At 44.0% G+C, this 18,487-nt stretch overlaps 1 protein-coding gene across 5 annotated transcripts in view; it reads left to right on the top strand.

The window, feature by feature from the left end:
* Positions 1–18,487, top strand: part of RECQL5 (RecQ like helicase 5) — a 1,160,282-nt gene that overhangs the window by 664,153 nt on the left and 477,642 nt on the right. For all 5 annotated transcript variants that reach the window (XM_044084963.1, XM_044084964.1, XM_044084962.1 and 2 more), the window contains exon 5: positions 8,520–8,578. In XM_044084963.1, the coding sequence (XP_043940898.1) occupies positions 8,520–8,578 (59 nt within the window). The remainder of the gene's footprint in view (positions 1–8,519; positions 8,579–18,487) is intronic.

The following is an 18,487-nucleotide window of genomic DNA, read 5'->3' as shown; positions in this document are numbered from 1 at the left end:
TTAGCTAATCAGTAATCTGAAGTAGTTAACTTCATTTGTGCAGCAACCTATGGGAATCGGATCCAACCTCGGATCTGAGCCGGCAGTTTTCAACAACTTTAGATCCGAGCTCCAAGCTCCTCCCCTACCCATAATCCCCTGCCAACCCTGACTGACCTCAGATCTCGTTTGCCGCGGTTTACTTAAGCAGCTTGATCCAGACTTCCAGGCGTTTTCATTCTCTTGTGAGAAAAATGTAACTTTTCTACCACTTTTCTTTAACCTTTGGTGTGAGTGTGTGTTTAGGTCCCTTTTTTCTAACTAAAAGCTCTCTTAGTTTAAATTATTTTGTTTCTATTTAACCTCCCCCTTCCTTCGTGGTTCCGTCAGGGTTGTGTGTGTGTGTTTGGGGCCTAGTGTGTGTGGCTTACCTTCTATAGTATGTCTGAGGCCCCAAAGGTGATGTTTTCTAAGTGCACCGAGTGTGGCCATAAGCTGTCCCCAGTGGATGGCCACACTCTGTGTGTGTTGTGCTGTGGGGTTGAGCACCTGTCCTCTGGTTGTACCATTTGTGCAGCGTTCAACCTCAGGGCACTCAAGGACAGGAGGTCTCAGCTGATTCTGGCAGGTCTTCTGCCCCCGGACTCGCTTCTACCTCCGGTCCTCCCATGGATCCCGTTGCGGCTGCTGCCACTCCTGCTTTCCACCCCCCGGCCGGGACTCAACCTCCTGCCTTTGGCCCGGAGGAGAGGGAGGCCAGGAAAGAAAGGAGGAGGGAGAAGCACCACAAGCGGTGGGCCGAGGCCTCCGCTTCGTCCCCCCCCCCCCCCTGCTAAGCAATCTTCTCCCTCCAGGTCTTCTGGGTCTCCTCCTTCTCGGATCCGGTCCCCGTGCTTTTCACCGGGTCCTGAGGAGGAGGAGACCCGATCTCCTTCTAGGTCATCGAGGTGGCACTCCCGCCTTGCCTCGGTGGCCTTGTCGAGATCTACCAGAAGTCTCACGGATGCAGATTTGGACCGGATGATGAGAAGATTCCTTCAGGCCCAACTGCAGATGGGAGTGCTCCTGCCTCCCCCCCCCCCTCTGGGGGGGGGAGCTCGACCCCCTTCTTTGCCCGATAGCTCCTTCTCCATCCCGCTTCCCGGGTTCAGAGTCTTCGGAGCCGGGCAGCCTTGGAGCCGGGGGTGTGTCGGCACCGATAGTCTCGGGTGCTTCGGTGCCGATACTTCCCTCGAGTCTGTCGGGTCCATTTTCTTCGGATCCGAGCTCTCGGAGCCGAGGGCTGAGCTTCGGATCCGGCGGTATCGGTATGCCTTCGGCTCCGTCCAGGTCGGAGCATGCTGGTCCGTCGGATCCAATCGCTTCGGTGCCAGCCCTGATCCGTCCGTCGGATCCGAGGGAGAGTCTGTTTTCGGATCCCAGAGAGAGCAGCTCTTTCTCGGCATTCAGCGTGGTGGAGAGGGTCCTGTCGAGAGATTCCAGGCCCCCAGCCCTTGCCACGGCTCCACCCTGCACTCCTTCTCAGTTGGGCCCAACTTCTATCACCCGGCCCCAGGGACAGCCTGCTTTGACATCCCAGGTAGTTCCATTGGAAAAAGACGTTGCTGGTGAGACCTCCTCGGACAGCCCCCCCCCCCCCCGAGGAGGTTCCTCACAAGCGAAGGAGCAAGAGGAGGCACCTGGACTCCCCCGAGTCCTTGACTGAGGACATGGATTTGGAGGAAGGGGAAGGCTCCCCAAGATCACCCCCCGAAGATGTCTCATTTGGTGACATCATGGAGATGCTCAGAATAAAGGGGGGGGTGGTCTGCCCCAAAGCCTTCCTCGGACGAATCCGTGTTCCTGGAGGCATTTGAAGCAGGTCCGTCTACCTCTTGGGTGTCCCCTCCGGCCGACCCCCTGGTAAACTTGATTACTACCAGGGCGTGGAGGGAGCCGGACACTGTGGAGCCAGTCCCCAAGCGCCCGGACAAGATTCTTAGCCCACCCTCTGACAAGTCCCACTGGAGTAAGGGTCCCCCAGTAGATGCCATGTTGGTGGCGGCGGCCACCATGAGGGAACTTGCTCAGGAGAGTCCCTCGGTTCATCCCCCGAGCAAGGAGTCTCGGTCGATGGACCGCCTAGGGAAGTGGGTATTTAGTTCGGCTACCTTCTCTGTAAGGTCACTGAACTACATGGCACATGTGCTCCGACTGCAGCGGGACCTTATCAAAGAGTACGCTGCGTTGCCCCCCGAGTCCATGTCGGCCGAGGGCAAACAGTTGCACTCCACGGATGGCCACTCTACGATCCATATCTAACACCTCTATGCGGCTTCTGTCTCATGCCACGGAAGGAGCTGCTAGAGCCGGCGGAGCGGGCCTCGTTATGAGACGTCAGGCCTGGCTCCAGCACTGTGATTTCGCGGAGCCCTTTAAGGCGTCTTTCGCTAATGCCCCTTTTGATAGTTCTGCCCTCTTTGGCAAAACCATGAGAGAGACCTTGGTCCAGAGCAAAAAGGACGGGAAGACATCTGCCGTCAGAGTCAGTTTCTCTGCTCCCCAGAGGTCCTTCTCTAAGAACCAAAAGGGACAGAAGAAGATGTGGTTCCGGAAGTCGCAACAGTCCCATCCCGCTCCAGACTCCCAGCCCTTCCGCGGCAGAGGAGGGCAGGGTGGACGCCACCCTAGAGACAGAGGGGGCCCGCGGAACTTTGGATCCAAAGAACCCTTCTCGGACCAACCCACGCAACACCCCTGAGGGGTTGCCCGACTGCTCCACTCTGGAGGCAGTCGGGGGGCGTTTCTCAAAGTACCCAGCAGCTTGGGAGTCCATCACGACAGACCGCTGGGTGCTTCGCATCATATCCAGAGGATATCTAATACCCTTTTCTCATTGCCCACGCAGCCCCAATACCTCCCCGATGTTCCACCCGATCAGAGGGAGGCCGCAGCAATGGAAATCCAACATTTGCTGGAAAAAAGAGCCATCCAACACGTCCCCCCCAGACCAGTGCGGGTCCGGGTTTTACTCCAGGTTCTTCTTGGTGCCAAAAAAGACGGGGGACTTAAGACCAATCCTCAACCTCTCTTCCCTGAACCTGTCAGTAACCAAAGAGAAGTTCTGCATGGTCACTCTTCAATCCATTCTCCCCCTTTTGTGGGAGAACAATTGGATGTGCTCTATAGACCTCGAGGATGCATACTACCACATTCTGATGGACAGGCTATCCAGGAGGTTCCTTCGCTTCTGGCTGGGAGCCAGTCATTTCCAATTCAGGGTCCTCCCCTTTGGTCTCACCACAGCCCCCGGGGTGTTCACCAAAGTGTTAGCAGTGATAGCGGCCCACCTGAGGCTCCAGGGAATTCAGGTCTTCCCGTACCTGCACGACTGGCTCCTGATCGCCCCGACAAGGCATCTACTCTGTGCAGCCAGAAACTACTTTCTTCATCTAGCTCCCCAGCTGGGGATCACTATCAACATAGAGAAGTTGTCTCTTACTCTGACACAGACTATAGACTTCATAGGGGTCAGATTGGACACAAACAAACTCCTAGCTTTCTTGACCACAGACCGTCTACTATCCCTGAGGCTACACGTGCAGACCATTCTGCAATCTCCAGCTCCCCTGGCGGAATTGGTCCTGAGGGCTCTTGGCTCAATGGCGGCAGCAATCAACCTATTGCCAGTGGCACATTTGAACATGAGGGTCTTAAAATGGACCCTTCAGGCCCAGTGGTCCTTTCTTCACTATCCTCTGAGCAATCCCGTTCCAATCAGCAGGGCTTGCAAGAGGGCCCTCCTATGGCGGCTCCAATCTCCGGACCTCCAGCAAGGATGCCCCTTTTCTTTGACCCCTCCACTAGCCACGATGACCACGGATGCCTCCCGCCTCGGGTGGGGGGTGCATTGTTCGGGCAGGACAGTCCAAGGCACGTGGGACCTCACGGAGACCTCACTGCATGTCAGCGTCCTAGAGATGAGGGCAGTGCTGTTAGCGTTGCAAGCACTTCAGGACCTTCTTCCTGTAGGAACGATTGCGATTCAGACGGACAATTTGTTGGTTGTCTGGTACATCAACAAACAGGGGGGAACCAGGTCTTACCCACTCTGTCGAGAGGCCATCAGGGTGTGGGAATGGTCGATCTCCACCAACCGCTTTCTCATAGCAATGCACATTCCGGGACGGTCCAACATCCTAGCGGACAAACTAAGTCGCACCATCCTGTTACCATACGAGTGGTCTCTGAATCCCGAGATAGCGAATCGGATCTTTGCCAAATGGGGTCAACCCTGTTGCGATCTCTTTGCCTCTCCCTCGAACACAAAATGTTACGACTACTTCGCTCTCATTTCCCCCTCCGGGGAACCCCCCCGAGAGACGCTCTGGTGCATGCTTGGCCTCCCGGTCTTCTTTATGCTTACCCTCCTCTTCCTCTGATGCTGAAGTTTCTTCAGAAAGCCAGTTGGTTGGGGAGCAGGATTATCCCCATTGCCCCATTTTGGCCTCATCAAACCTGGTTCACTTACCTTTGGTCACATCTGGTGAATCCTCCTTGGATTCTGGATCCCCGTCCGGATCTAATATCCCACCCCCTAGATGTCCCAGTCCCGAATCTGGGCAACCTCAAGCTCACAGCTTGGCTGCTCCAGTTCCACTCGTAGCTAGGACTCCCGGTATCTCTTCCCCAGTTAAAACCATTCTAGTAGCAGCGCACAAGCCTTCTACTAGAAAGATCTTTAGCAGCAAATGGAAACGTCTCTCCATTTGGGCGGAACACAAAAATTTGGATCCTTTTACAGCTCCTTTGCTCGCTGTATTAGACTGTCTGTCAGGACTGTTTCATCAGGGGGCTAGCTCCTCCACAGTCATATTCAACTAGCAGCTCCCTCTCATTATCACGTGGGAAATGAATTGGGCCATTTGATCACCACAAAATTGTGTAAGACCTTTTTGAAGGGCACCTTTCTGCTCAGACCTCCAGTGAAGGATGTAGTCCCTCCTTGGGATTTAACGCTGGTGCTTCAGGCCTTGACAGTTCCCCTGTTTGAGCCTGCAGCTTCTGTAGATCTTAAATTCTTGTCATGGAAAGCGGCTTTTCTTGTCGCTGTCACCTCGGCTCGAAGGGTCTCTGAACTACAGGCCCTCTGTGTAAATCCCCCATACCTGACCTTTCACAAGGATAGAGTTTACCTCAGGACCAATCCCTCCTTTCTTCCCAAGGTTGCCTCTGAGTCAAATATTAACCAGTCCATCAACCTTGCCGGTCTTTTTTCCTAATTACCATAACAAAGGGGAATACAAACTACACTCATTGGATATACATAGACAACTTCGCTTCTACATCCACAGGACATCTGGTCATAGGAAATCTGATCAGCTGTTCGTGCCCTTTGCCAAATTTAACTTCGGTAAATATGTGTCTAAAGTCACACCGTCTAGATGGATTTCACAGTGTTTCCTTTTAGCATATGAAAGTTCGGGCAGGCCCGCACCTCAGGGAGTCCATGCCCACTCTACTCAATCTATCTCTGCCTCTGGGGCTTTTAGAGCTAGAGTCTCTTTGGATGATATTTGCTCGGCAGCCACTTGGGCTTCATCTCATACTTTTATCAATCACTATAAATTGGACATTATCTCCAGAGGGAGAGCATCCTTTGGCTCTGCAGTGCTCCGGAACATCCTTCCATGAAGGCCGCCCAAGATTCAGGTAGCTGGGGACTCTGTCCCATAGGTTGCTGCACAAATGAAGTTAACTACTTCAGATTAAGAAGTTATGTACTCACCATAACGTTCCATCTGAGTAGGTAAACTTCATTTGTCAGCAACCGTCCCTCCCTCCTGCCCCCTCACTTGCGAATGTCTTCATACTCAGTTCCATGGGTTTTACCCATTTTATCTTGAGATTAATAATTTTATAGCAGTTTCTGCTGTTGGGCAAACTTGACCTGAGGTCAGTCAGGGTTGGCAGGGGATTATGGGTAGGGGGAGGAGCTTGGAGCTCGGATCTAAAGCTGTTGAAAACTGCCGGCTCGGATCCGAGGAAGGATCCGATTCCCATAGGTTGCCGCACAAATGAAGTTTACCTACTCAGATGGAACGTTATGGTGAGTACATAACTTCTTATTTGTAAGCATGGAGTTTTTAATGACTTCTTCCGTAAGTCATTTTGACATATTCTTACACAGATGTGATTGATGCTTTAGACAAATGTGACTGATTTGTTAGACATATTTTTCTTTGCTTATGTAATATATCCAGATTTAATGATGGTCTTTGACTCTGTACCGCATTCACCTTTACTCCAAACACTTTCTAAACTTGATAAACTGTTTTGTGTTAAGGTGAATCTTCAGCTAATTATATAATTGTAAATGCCAAATGTTCATAATATGCTTTCTATACAAAGGATGGTCGACAGAGGAGTCCCATATGGCTGTGTTTTGGGGCCTTTTGCATTCTACATATTTATGACCACTTTTCCAAATACAGATGGTATATGGATTGGGGAATTTGCCAGAAAACACTATATAGGTAGTGTTGTCACAAACCTGGCATGCCACAAAACTTAATGTCTGGACTTGCGTGGTTCTTAAGCAGTATTGTGTTTTTTAACACCAAGAAATACCCTTTTTATTATTTCTTGGAAGCTTAAGCAGTGAATATCTGTTCCCAGATAATACTTTCTTTTGGGGGCATATATAGGACCGTGGAGTAACCTTTGGTAGGCCACTAAAGTTTTGATGCAAAAATGAATGTCAGAAGACGTTATGACATTGAGTGGGAACTTGAATACAGTTACTTCAAAGGAGCCTAGCATGGAAAACAAGTTTTATTCATTGACTAGGCCACACATTTAGTGTTACGGAATAAGGTCTTTAAGGGATCTGAACTATCACAAGAGGCTGTTTAAACTTAACCTGTACTCTGTAAGTAGGCTAGAGGTGATCTGTCAGTAACATATACTGAGAATTTAGCAGTGTTACAACCCTACCTGTGTTGAAGAGAATGATAAAGGCCTGACTGGAACACACACAACTTGAGTTAGATTAATTGTTCAGGCTCTGGGACAGCCAGTGGGGTGGGGTATGGGTGTGGGGTTGCTGAACAAGTGACTGCAGCTCAACCTGGAGGATGTTGTGATTCTTGAACAGCTCTCCTGCCACTCCCATGTTGCACATGGAAGCCCAAAGCACAGAAAGCAGGTGCTAGTACAGGGAATGACCTACATTGTCATTAATCATGCTGATGATAGTGCTTGCCTTCACATTTGTGGGAATGCACATGCCTGGTGATGCAAGTGTGCACAGCCCACCATGGGTGGGAATAGTGTTGAACAGAAATGCATCTATTAGATGACGGAAAGCTTCTGGAAAGATGGCCATGCATCTTGTAATTCCTCATCTAGAGACAAGCACGATTGTTGAGCTTACAGCCCATGTCTGGAAGGGCTAATCCAAAATTAGCTAGAAAAAGGGGACAAAGGTGTACGCCACTGTGGGAGTGGGCAGAGGGACCAGATGTGAGCATGAGCGCAAAGCTCCCCCGGGGCTGCCTGAATGACTGCTTCCACTAGACACCTTGCCCTGTACTGTACTAGCTACTACATCTGTAGCATGAGAATGGACTGGGGTGAGTCTCATTAAGGGTAGGATTAATAGTTGGCAGGCTAGGAGACAAAAAGAAAGCAAAAAAAAAAAAATAGCTCTGTAACTGGGGGTGGTGACTTTTCTCTCATCATTTGGGAACCAGAAATAAAGTACTGGTAGAATGTAATCATCATAACACTAAAGTATTTTACTTCACTCAGGGTAGGTCATGTTTGGAATCAAGTTCCGTAAGTTTAATAAACTTCAAGAAACAGCTAGACTTCTGGTTTGGCACAGTACCAAACTGTGTTGTTCTAGGTTGCAAACTCCAAGAAGACCTTTTTTGGTCTTTTTTCTCTCCCTTAATTATATTGTAAAATTTTATGCAGGTGGGAGGATACTAATTAAATTTTGGTCTCCAAATTTGCTGCGTTTGAGTTAATGTTCGAATACCTTTCTCTGTGCATACAGTCTTTATAGAGCTGTAATTGTAGAGAGGAATGACTAGTATACATTGCATTGCTCAGTTACCTTGAGACTCTGATTTAATCATCTTTGTTAATTTACTGCCTTTGGCTTGCTGATACATAAAAACAGGACATCAGAGAGCTTTCTTGAGTGACTTCACAGAAAGCCACCCACACACTTCATGTCATACTTAACAAAACATACATTTTTAGGGCAGCATTGAGCAGAGCTTTCCCTTTGCCATATAAGGGGAAGATGCTGTCAGTATAAGAATCTGTGTTGGGAATGATTACTCTCTAGTGCTGTAGTAAAATAGCTACCGTTGTCAGCTTTTGGTAATACATTCTACATGGAATAAAAAAATACATGACAATTTCTGTATTTGAATTTATATGGCATAAGTGATTATATTTATTAGTATAGGAACACACGCTTGCAGTTATGTCACCTGTTCACTGATATGAATTCTGTGTGTTAACACCTGTCTTTATTTGTTTTTCAGATCTCAGTTGCCCCCTGAGAGATGCAAATAGCAGGAAGATATCCAAACTTACTGTCAAGGTAAAGAAAACAGTATTTTTTGAAGTTTTAAGACTGACAGTGTAGCTGCATCAAACTATCTTCTCCCAAGAAAAAAACAACTCATAGAAACATATATTCATTCCACAAGAGCCTTTTGTATTTGTTGGTAGACAGCTATATTTCACTTCTTCTCTGATTTATATCACATTACTTGCACACAACTGGAGGAAAATGGTTGTAACCAATCTTTTTTTTTTTTTTTTTTTTTTTTTTTTTTTTTTTACTTAAACTGTGTTGTTTTGTGTGGAGCACTGATCTTTACAACAGGCATCCAGTTAAAACCAGCTACTAGATTTCTTAGGATTGTGTGAGTGGATTAGCAAATCTAGAAGTCAATTTTAAATTATAAATGAAAACCTGACATCCATCCTTTTGACTACATAAGATAGTCTTCCCACTTTCCAGAAAAAAAATTGAGAAGTATTGTCATTGTAGATGCATGGAATGTCTGTTTCTCTACATGAGGGTCTTAGCTTGTTGGGCCTATACAGAAACAGAGCTGTCTGGGCCTGACTAACAAGTCACACCATGTTGCACACTTGGAGGATAGCTGCTGCAGACCTATTATTCCATATTTAATCTGTCTTTCATCTTTTTGAAGTCTGACAAACTGTACATTACAAGCATAATTTCAGTCACTACCTTCCTGCTTTCTCTCCATTGCTGGAGAATGCAGGAGCTTATAAAAACCTTATGGAAGAGAAAGAATCTCTTATTGCTGCATTAATACAGTCACTCTTCCAGTTCATCAAATTTCTGGATGTCCTTTGTATCCCTCCATTGTTTTACTCAGGATCTTCATGCCGTTGAAGAATAAAAAGGACTCTTTCAGGCATCCTTCTCACTTGATACGTCTTGAGTGCAGTTTGGTTTCTCCTTCCATCCTAGTGGGAATGCAGCTGTTCTGAAGCTGTATGCCCATTTGTAACCAGAACTACTACTTTCTTGCTACACTAACCAGTACACTAACTGTGAAACCGTCATATCTAAACTTGGGACCTTTCTTAGCAAATTTGAGAGTGGAATTTCTTTTTTTTTTTTTTTTTGGAAGCACATGTATTTTTGGGTTACATGTGGCCTGTTTAGGTGTGTGATGTGATGTGATGGGCTATGCTAGGAGAAAATGTTTAGCCTACTGAGTCCAACAACTTTTTTTCTGCTTCTCATGCAGTTTGGATCTCAATCATGACTTTATTTGGCTACTCTCTACCCCTGCTGCCTGACAGCCATCAGACCTTATGTCATTCAGTTAACCTAGTTTTTCTGATCACTACGTGAGAGCTGACTGAGAGGGATCATCATCCAGGTAGCCTTCAGTGATGGTTTGACCAATTTTTCATCTTTTTCCTGTTCCTCTCCTCTTGTGCACCTAACGAGGTGCCAGGGAGAGGCATGCAATGGGCCGTCTGTGAAGGGTGTCCTGTCACTTCTGCAGTGGGTGCTTCCTTCAAGCAACCTTGCCCCTGCCCTTCACTGCTAGATTTGTGTTCTGTCTCCAGACCTCATCAGGGTGATCACACCACCCTTTGTGCTTCCTAGTTCATACAGACCCCTCCCTCTCACCTGGAGAGGCGGGTAGATCATGCTGCTTCACTTGCACTTTGCTCCTCCTCTCCCCTGCCTGACTCCTATACAATGCCTAGGCTGCTAATTGAACCCTGGTTCCATGAGGTAGCTATTAGAGCTTCATAGTTTCATAGATATGCACTTGGCTAATGATCACAAGGGCCTTTTTAAGCCTAGCAATGCATTCTAAATTAGTCAGGAGAAGGATACAAAAAACTTTCCACAGCATTGGATATACCATGGAACACAGTGAAGACAGTCATCAGAAGGTGGAAAAAATATGGGACAACAGTGACATTGCAAAGAACTGGACGTCCCTCCAAAAGTAATGAAAAGATGAGATGAAAACTGGTCAGGAAGGCTGCTAAGAGACCTACAACAACACTGAAGGAGCTGCAGGAATTTCTGGCAAGTACTGGTTGTGTACTACATGTGACAATAATCTCCCGTATTCTCTGTATGTCTGGAGTATGGGGTAGGGTTGCAAGACGGAATCCTTTTCTTACACAGAAGAACATCCAGGCCCAGCTAAAATTTGCAAAACAGTACATCATGCCTCCCAAAAGTATGTGGGAAAAATGTGTTATGGTCTGATGAGGCCAAGGTTGAACTTTTTGGTGTAAAAGCAACACTTCGCATCACCAAAAGAACACCATCCCCACGGTGAAGCATGGTGGTGGCAATGTCATGATTTGAGGTTGCTTTTCTTTAGCTGGAACTGGGGGTTTAGTCAAGGTGGAGGGAATTATGAACAGTTCCAAATACCACTCATTTTTGGCCCAAAACCTTCAGACATCTGCTAGAAAGTTGAAGATGAAGAGAAATTTCACCTTTCAACATGACACTGACCCCAAGCATACATACAAATCAACAAAAGAATGGCTTCACCAGAAGAAAATTAAGATCTGATGTTGTTAATCGTCACCTAATCCTTGACAGTGAGTTTGGCTCCGATCCCTTGGAACCGACCCGGCCATATCTTTCAGCCCAAGCTCTCCAAACTCTCGAGCTAGGCTCTACCCATAATCCTCCTCACAGAGATCACCACAGATCTCATTTGCCACTTCGCAGACCAGATGTGTTCATTCCATCTCTCAAACTTTGGCAGTTAAGTTGTGTTTTTCAAATTTCTTCTTAAACTTTCTACCTTTCTTAGTGATTTTTTCTCTCAGTACTTCTACCTGCTCCTCCTCCCTTCTAATTAGCTTCATTTCTTTTCCATTACCATTGGTAAACTGTCCCTTACCATAGTTGGTAAATCTTTCTTTTTTACCGTATTACTGATAAGGTACATCTTAATACCATATCTGGTATTAATTTCCTTTCTCTTTATCTTTTTCCTTTACTTAAAAATCTTTCTTGTTTCCTTTTGCTTATCACCGATAATGGCGGACCAAAAACAGTCTCCCTCAAAATCTTTTAAGGGCACCTTGGGATTCAAGAGGTGTAGAAAGTGCGAGGGTAAAACCCCCAATTCAGACAGGCACACGCTATGTGTCTACTGTCTTGGCAGGATTCACCTGCCAGAAAATTGTGTGATTTGTCACAGGTTCTGTACCCGAACAGTGTCTGAGAGAAAAAACAAGCTAATTTTGAAAGGATACACACACACACAACGAAGAAACCAGATAAAAACACTGTCAGTAAATGGAAGAACAAGACACCACAACCTTCTTTAGCGCTTTTGTCCAATTTAATAAAATATGAACTTCATCAGAAATAACACCCATACTAATTACATTTAAATAGCTATCATATCACATGTTACTACATAAACCAATGAAATGTAATGTACACGCCATACTTGTCATGGTTTGCAAAATGTTTTAAATCACAAACTGTTTTAAAAATAATTTAAATTAAAATTTGGTGCTTTATAACTTTTGTGCTTGTAAAAAGCACTTAATGTTTATCATATCGTTTAATCCAGGAAGCTGATCTGCATTTAACAAAATTTGCCATAAAGTTTCTTTGCATTCTAAAAGAACTTTGAAATCTCTTATAAAAATGTCATTATTAACACTCTGGTGTAAAAAATGAAAACTTTTTAAAACTAGGGCAAGTCACCAAATGTTTTGCCAATACATTAGACATATCTTTTTTGCGTATGGCCAAGATGTGCTCGTATATGCATTTATTCAATGCTCTTATTGTTTTTTCTATATAAAAATGTTCGCAGGAAATACACATAGCTGAATAAACTACATTAGTTGTTTTACATATGTAATGTCCCTTGCCCAAAGCAACTTTATTCATATGTTTAAATATTACTGATGTAGTCCCAGTGATATATCTACACTGTTTGCATGTCACACAAGGGAAGGTGCCAACATTAAAACATGTTTTTCTCTCTTCATTCCTATACAAAGCACCCCTCTCCAAAATAGTCTTGATGTTAACCACCTTTTTATAAGTGAAAACAGGTGAATCGCCAATGATTCTACTCAATTCTGTATTACCCAACACCACTTTCCAATTATTTAGGATGGTGTCTTTAATGTATACCATCTCATTGGTAATCGGAATTGGAAAGGCCAAAGAGTAATCATTTACTTTTGTGGTTGATTCTAGTTTACGATGGACCTGGTCATCAGCTTGCTTTAGAATAGGGCAAGCTTTGTGTGATCTGAGACCTATGACCTCATTGATTATGCCATTTAACCAAGTTAAGTCATAACCCCTTTGTACAAAAAAAAACACTGAGTTTGTGAATTTCCCACTGAAAAATCTCATCACTAGTTAAACGACTAAGTCTAATGAATTGTCCTTTTACAACTCCACGTTTCATAAATGCTGGATGTAAACTATCTTGGTGTAAGTATTGGTTGACAAATGTGGACTTCCTGTAAATACTGCTTTCAGAATTTAAACTATCATAATTGAAAGCTAGATGTAAATCCAAAAAAATGCTGTCATCAAAACTTCCCACAGTAAATTGCAAAAAATTAGTAGAGCTATTCAAATGTTGAACAAATGTCAAAAAGGTTTCTACATCCCCTTTCCATAAAAAAATCAAATTGTCTATGTAACGTTTATAAACTAAGATGTTTTCAGCTAAAGAATGGGTGGTAAGAAGCCTAATCTCCCACATTGCCATCACTAAATTGGCAAAACATGGAGCCACCCTAGACCCCATTGCAATGCCTGATATTTGTTGAAAAAATGTATTTTCAAATGTGAAGAAATTGTTCTCTAATACAAGGTCCATCAAGGTACAAATTGTGCTGACAAGATTGTTTTCAAAGTCACTATATTGACTCAGTCTCTTAAATATTCAATACCTATGGTTTGGTCTGTACAAGTGTAAAGAGAAACAACATCTAATGACACAAATTTAACAGACATTTCTAATTTGTCCAATTGGCTCAATGATTCTAACAGACGCCATGAATCTCTTGAATAAAATTTTGAGTTCTGCACAATGGTGTTCAGAAGTTTGTCCAGCCATATGGAAATCGGTTCAGTCTTTGAAAAACTGGCAGACACTATAGGTCTAAAAGGAGGATCTTCCCTGTTTTTCTGTACCTTGGGAATACCAAGTAGTGTCGCCAATTTAGGATGTTCAACTAATTGGAAGTTGTAAATGGAAGTTGTAAATGGAATAATCTATATTCCCTTGACTGAACAAATCAAACAAACAAGTGTCCAATCTTAGAAAACTTTGTGTGATATAATCTACTGTAACTCTTTTGTAACAGGTGTCATCGTTTAACAGGGTTTTTAATGCTGCACTATAATCTGTAGACCTCATAACTACAATAGTGCCACCCTGGTCAGCTTTCATAATACACCAACTTTCGTTTTTTGCCAGATTGTCCAATGCTGATTTTTCAGTAGAAAGGAGATTTAATTTACCATCATGAAACCCCCTTAGTTTTCTAAAATCTTGCTCACATAGCTTCCCAAAAACCATAAGTGTAGAATTTAAAAGTGGATTATATGTGCTTTTTCTCTTAATTTCAAATTCTCGTGGTTCAGGTCTAGCAACTCCTTCAAAAATATACTTTAAGTTTCCTTAACTATAATTTCAAATCTACTATCAATCTAGATGTATTCACAGTGTTAGATGGAATAAAGGAAAAACCCTTTTTAAGTACAGAAATCATATCGTCTGACATGACATCACCAGTCAAATTGTGCACATTGATGGAAATGTCTAGTTCTTCTTGCACCCCTTGCCCTTTCCCTTGCTCCTTGTTTGGACCTTCCTGGACCATCTCGGAGTATTTTTGTTGCCTGTCTTGTCCATTAAAAAGGACCAGATTTATTGACGGCAGAAACTGCCTGTGCAAACGAAGTGGAGGCTGTAACATTGTCTGTATGAGTGCTTCCACTTCTTCCATTGTCATTTGCAGGACACACCACTGAATCAGTACCATTACTAACTACATCCAAATTGTTCACTTCCACACCATTGGTACCACTGTGGCTTGAGGCGCCTTTGTTGTCCTTAAACAATTTTACTGAATAAGCTGCTTTAGAAGAATAAGCAGCAAGATCTCTCTTGAGCTTCCCCTGTTTTCTCAAAATGACTGAAGCTCTATGTCTCTCCAGTTTGGCATTAATACCAAAATATAAGGATGACAAAGACCCAAATGCTTCGGAGGCCCTAATTTTATTATCTAGAGTCTCCGTTTGCTTTTTCAAAAGTACCATTTTAGCCTTGTAATGTTCAATTAGCATGTTCATATACGCGAGTCCTGTAATGTTGAAAAGTTCAACCAACTGAGTATAAAGCATGTGTCTCCTTACACAACACAGTTAGGAAATTTGAACACACTCAGGCCAAAGGGTACGCACTTTAAATTTATATTTTCTTCTAAATAAAATATTTCCAACTGCAACAAAACTATTTTAGTGCAGAGTCTTTTATTGAAAAATGTCATTTTTACAGTTCGTAAACTCATCAGGACTAGACGGAACTACAGTGTCACCTACTTGACTAGCTCCTGTCCCATTTTTCGTACTATGAAATGGATTGGAAGTCTCTCTTTGAAAATATTTTCGGTGATGCCATCTGAACCACCAGCAATACTTAATCCACACCTGTTTACTTTAGAGGAAGAGTTGGCGTTCGCCGACGCCACTGAAACCACCATGCTTGAAACAATGCCCACTTTGCCAGTAATGTCATTTCGCTTGCTTCCTGGATTGACACTCAAACTGTTGGAAACACTCCCGTTCCCCAACTGACGAGCCAGAGCCTCGAGAATAGCCTCTGAGACAGTGTTGGTGATCAATTCACTGAAACTTGTCCCCGACTCAGGAACAGGATGGGTGCTGAGGTTGAGCAAAGTCTCCTGACTTGAATCTTCTATTGCCATAACCGACCAGCCAAAACTTTAGTGATAGACACACAAAACGAAGAAACCAGATGAAAACACTGTCAGTAAATGGAAGAACAAGACGCCACAACCTTCTTAAGCGCTTTCGTCCAATTTAATAAAATGTGAACTTCATCAGAAACAACACCCATACTAATTACATTTAAATAGCTGACAATCATATCACATGTTACTACATAAACCAATTAAATGTAATGTACACTCCATACTTGTCATGGTTTGCAAAATGTTTTAAATCACAAACTGTTTTAAAAATAATTTAAATTAAAATTTGTTGCTTTATAACTTTTGTGCTTGTAAAAAGCACTTAATGTTTATCATATCGTTTTATCCAGGAAGCTGATCTGCATTTAACAAAAGTTTACAAGCACAAAAGTTATAAAGCAACAAGTTTTAATTTAAATTATTTTTAAAACAGTTTGTGATTTAAAACATTTTGCAAACCATGACACAAGTATGGTGTGTACATTACATTTCATTGGTTTATGTAGTAACATGTGATATGATTGTCAGCTATTTAAATGTTGTAATTAATATGGATGTTTCTGATGAAGTTCATATTTTATTAAATTGGGCGAAAGTGCTAAAGAAGGTTGTGGCGTCTTGTTCTTCCATTTACTGACAGTGTTTTTATCTAATTTTGAAAGGACTTTTAAAATCTCCTGTTGAGGCCATCTGTGGTTCCAAGGAGAAATTTAGTATTGCAGAAACATCCACCCATGGTTCGAAGAAAAGATCATCCTCTGTTCCAAGTGCTTTGGAACCGACTAAGAAAATTTCAAAAACTTCCTCGGCGCCGAAGAATTCATCGGCACCAGAGGGCCTATCTACACTAACAAAATTGGCTTCGGAGCTGATAGCCTCCACATAAGTACCAACAGATCAATCGGTACCTAAACAACTGGGGCTGCCTGTGCTCCCAAGAACTTCCTATTCCCCTTCTGTGGACCCTTTCAGAGAAACCCCATTTGTTTAAGTGAGACAACCCAGATCTCCCTCCATGGCATTGTTGAGGTGCACTAAGAGTCTATCGCAAGCTGATATCATGAGGCTAGTGGATCAGCTACTTGTGGTCAGTGGATTACCTTCAGTTCTGAGCTAAACCGGCATCAAAACTGTGTCCTATGACCCCTTCATACCCTCCTCCTCCAACTCTAGATGAGGCTTTGGAGCCTTTGATTCCAATACTGCCAGCTCCGACTGACTCTGCTCTGATAGCCTTTTCGTCTTCAGTTCCAAGAACCGTCTTGAATATCTCTGAGCCTTCGGCACCCAAAACCACCTGGGGTCGGGACACTCTGATCGGGTCCGAGATGCATGGTATTTTTTCGGTTCCTTCAGAGCCTTCTGTGCCTCTCTGTGCCTCAGCCCTTGTTGTGTCGACCCAGGCTCCTGTTCCAGAGGTGGTCTCCTCAGTGCGGGGTGTGTCTATTTCGGTTCCGGGCTCCCATTTCTCTGTGGCGTGACCTGCCTTCTGGATGATGGAGAACACATTATCCGTTGTGGATTCTCAGTTCTTGTCATCCTTGTCGGGACATGCATCATCTTCGTCTCAACCTGAGCTACAATTAGTTTCACTCCCTGGACAGAGGGCACAAAAGTCTCAGGTGATTCCACTAGTAGTTTCCTCTTTAGAAACTTCCCCGGCACATCCCTCGAGGAAGTCCCTGTGAAGAAGTGCAAGAGGAAGCACCTGGACTCCCCAGTAGAGTCTTACACGGAAGATTGTTACTTTGATGAGGGGGAAGGTTCCCCCAGGTCACCCACTAATGATGTTAATGATGAGAAGATTAAAGTTTTGGAATGGCCCTGCCAGAGCCCAGACCTAAATCCAATAGAAAATCTGTGGGGTGTCCTGAAGAGGGCTGTGCACAAGAAATGCCCTCACTCTCTGACAGATTTGAAGTGCCTTTGCAAGGAAGAGTGGGCAAATATTGCCAAGTCAAGATGTGCCATGCTGATAGACTCCTACCCAAGAAGACTGAATGCTGTCATTAAAGCAAAAGGTGATTCAACAAAGCATTAGTTTAAGGGTGTGCACAGTTATCCAACCAGCTTATTGTACGTTTTTTATTTTCTATATTTTTTCCCCCAACAGATTTTTCACTTGAATTGTAAAGGTGGGAAATGTTTTGAAATGATTTATTATAGTGTCATTTTTTTATATCACAAAAACCTGGCATTTTAACAGGGGTGTGTACACTTTTTATATCCACTGTATGTCAACTCTTCCTGGAGAACATGTGCGTCAGTGGGAGAGTATGACTGCACAGAATTTGCAATCATCTGCAAATTAAGTCATTCAGAGGCCATTGACATTGGCCTTTTCTTCAGAGAAGTCAATCCCAAAAAAGGGAGTGGTCCCAGGACTAATGCCTGAGGGACTCCAATTGTGACTGCCCTCTTTGTAGAGGTGGACTCCCCAATTCTAACTTCCTTGGTCCCTTCTTAGAGCCAGATTGCTATCCATCAGATGACTTAAGGATTTATACCCATCTTCTTGAGTTTATTAACAGTGCCCTAGTGGTGTGTGATGAAATGATGTAGCACCATTTGTGCCAGGGAGAGTAGGAAAGTGCATGTGTAACAAATGCCAGCATAGCTAGCTGGAGATTTGCAAAGAATGTTATTTGACTGTCATCAAATGTCATTTTATGGCATTTGACTATTTGAGTATCATATAGACTTCTTAGGGGAGACTTATCCCTAGCCTGCAGAGCAATCCAAGACCCACACCTAATGAACTTACTGCATATCTTTAAATCAAATGGGTCTAGGGCTACGGATTCTAAGCACTTGAATATGGCCTGTGACTTAAATAGGGCATGCTGGAGGGACAGATTTATCTTCCAACGACTGCCACATATTTGAAACAGGCTAGCAATTCATGTGAAACAAAGCACATCTATGACACTGTTCAGGAGGAACCTGGACAAGTGGATGGGGCACCATAAATTCTTACCAGGATAGTGTCCAC

This window comes from Protopterus annectens, chromosome 10.part0, assembly GCF_019279795.1.
Source record: "Protopterus annectens isolate FY-2018-M chromosome 10.part0, PAN1.0, whole genome shotgun sequence".
NCBI lineage: Eukaryota > Metazoa > Chordata > Ceratodontiformes > Protopteridae > Protopterus > Protopterus annectens.
The sequence above is the reverse complement of the archived record's forward strand: the minus strand, read 5'-3'. Positions and strand labels throughout refer to the sequence as shown.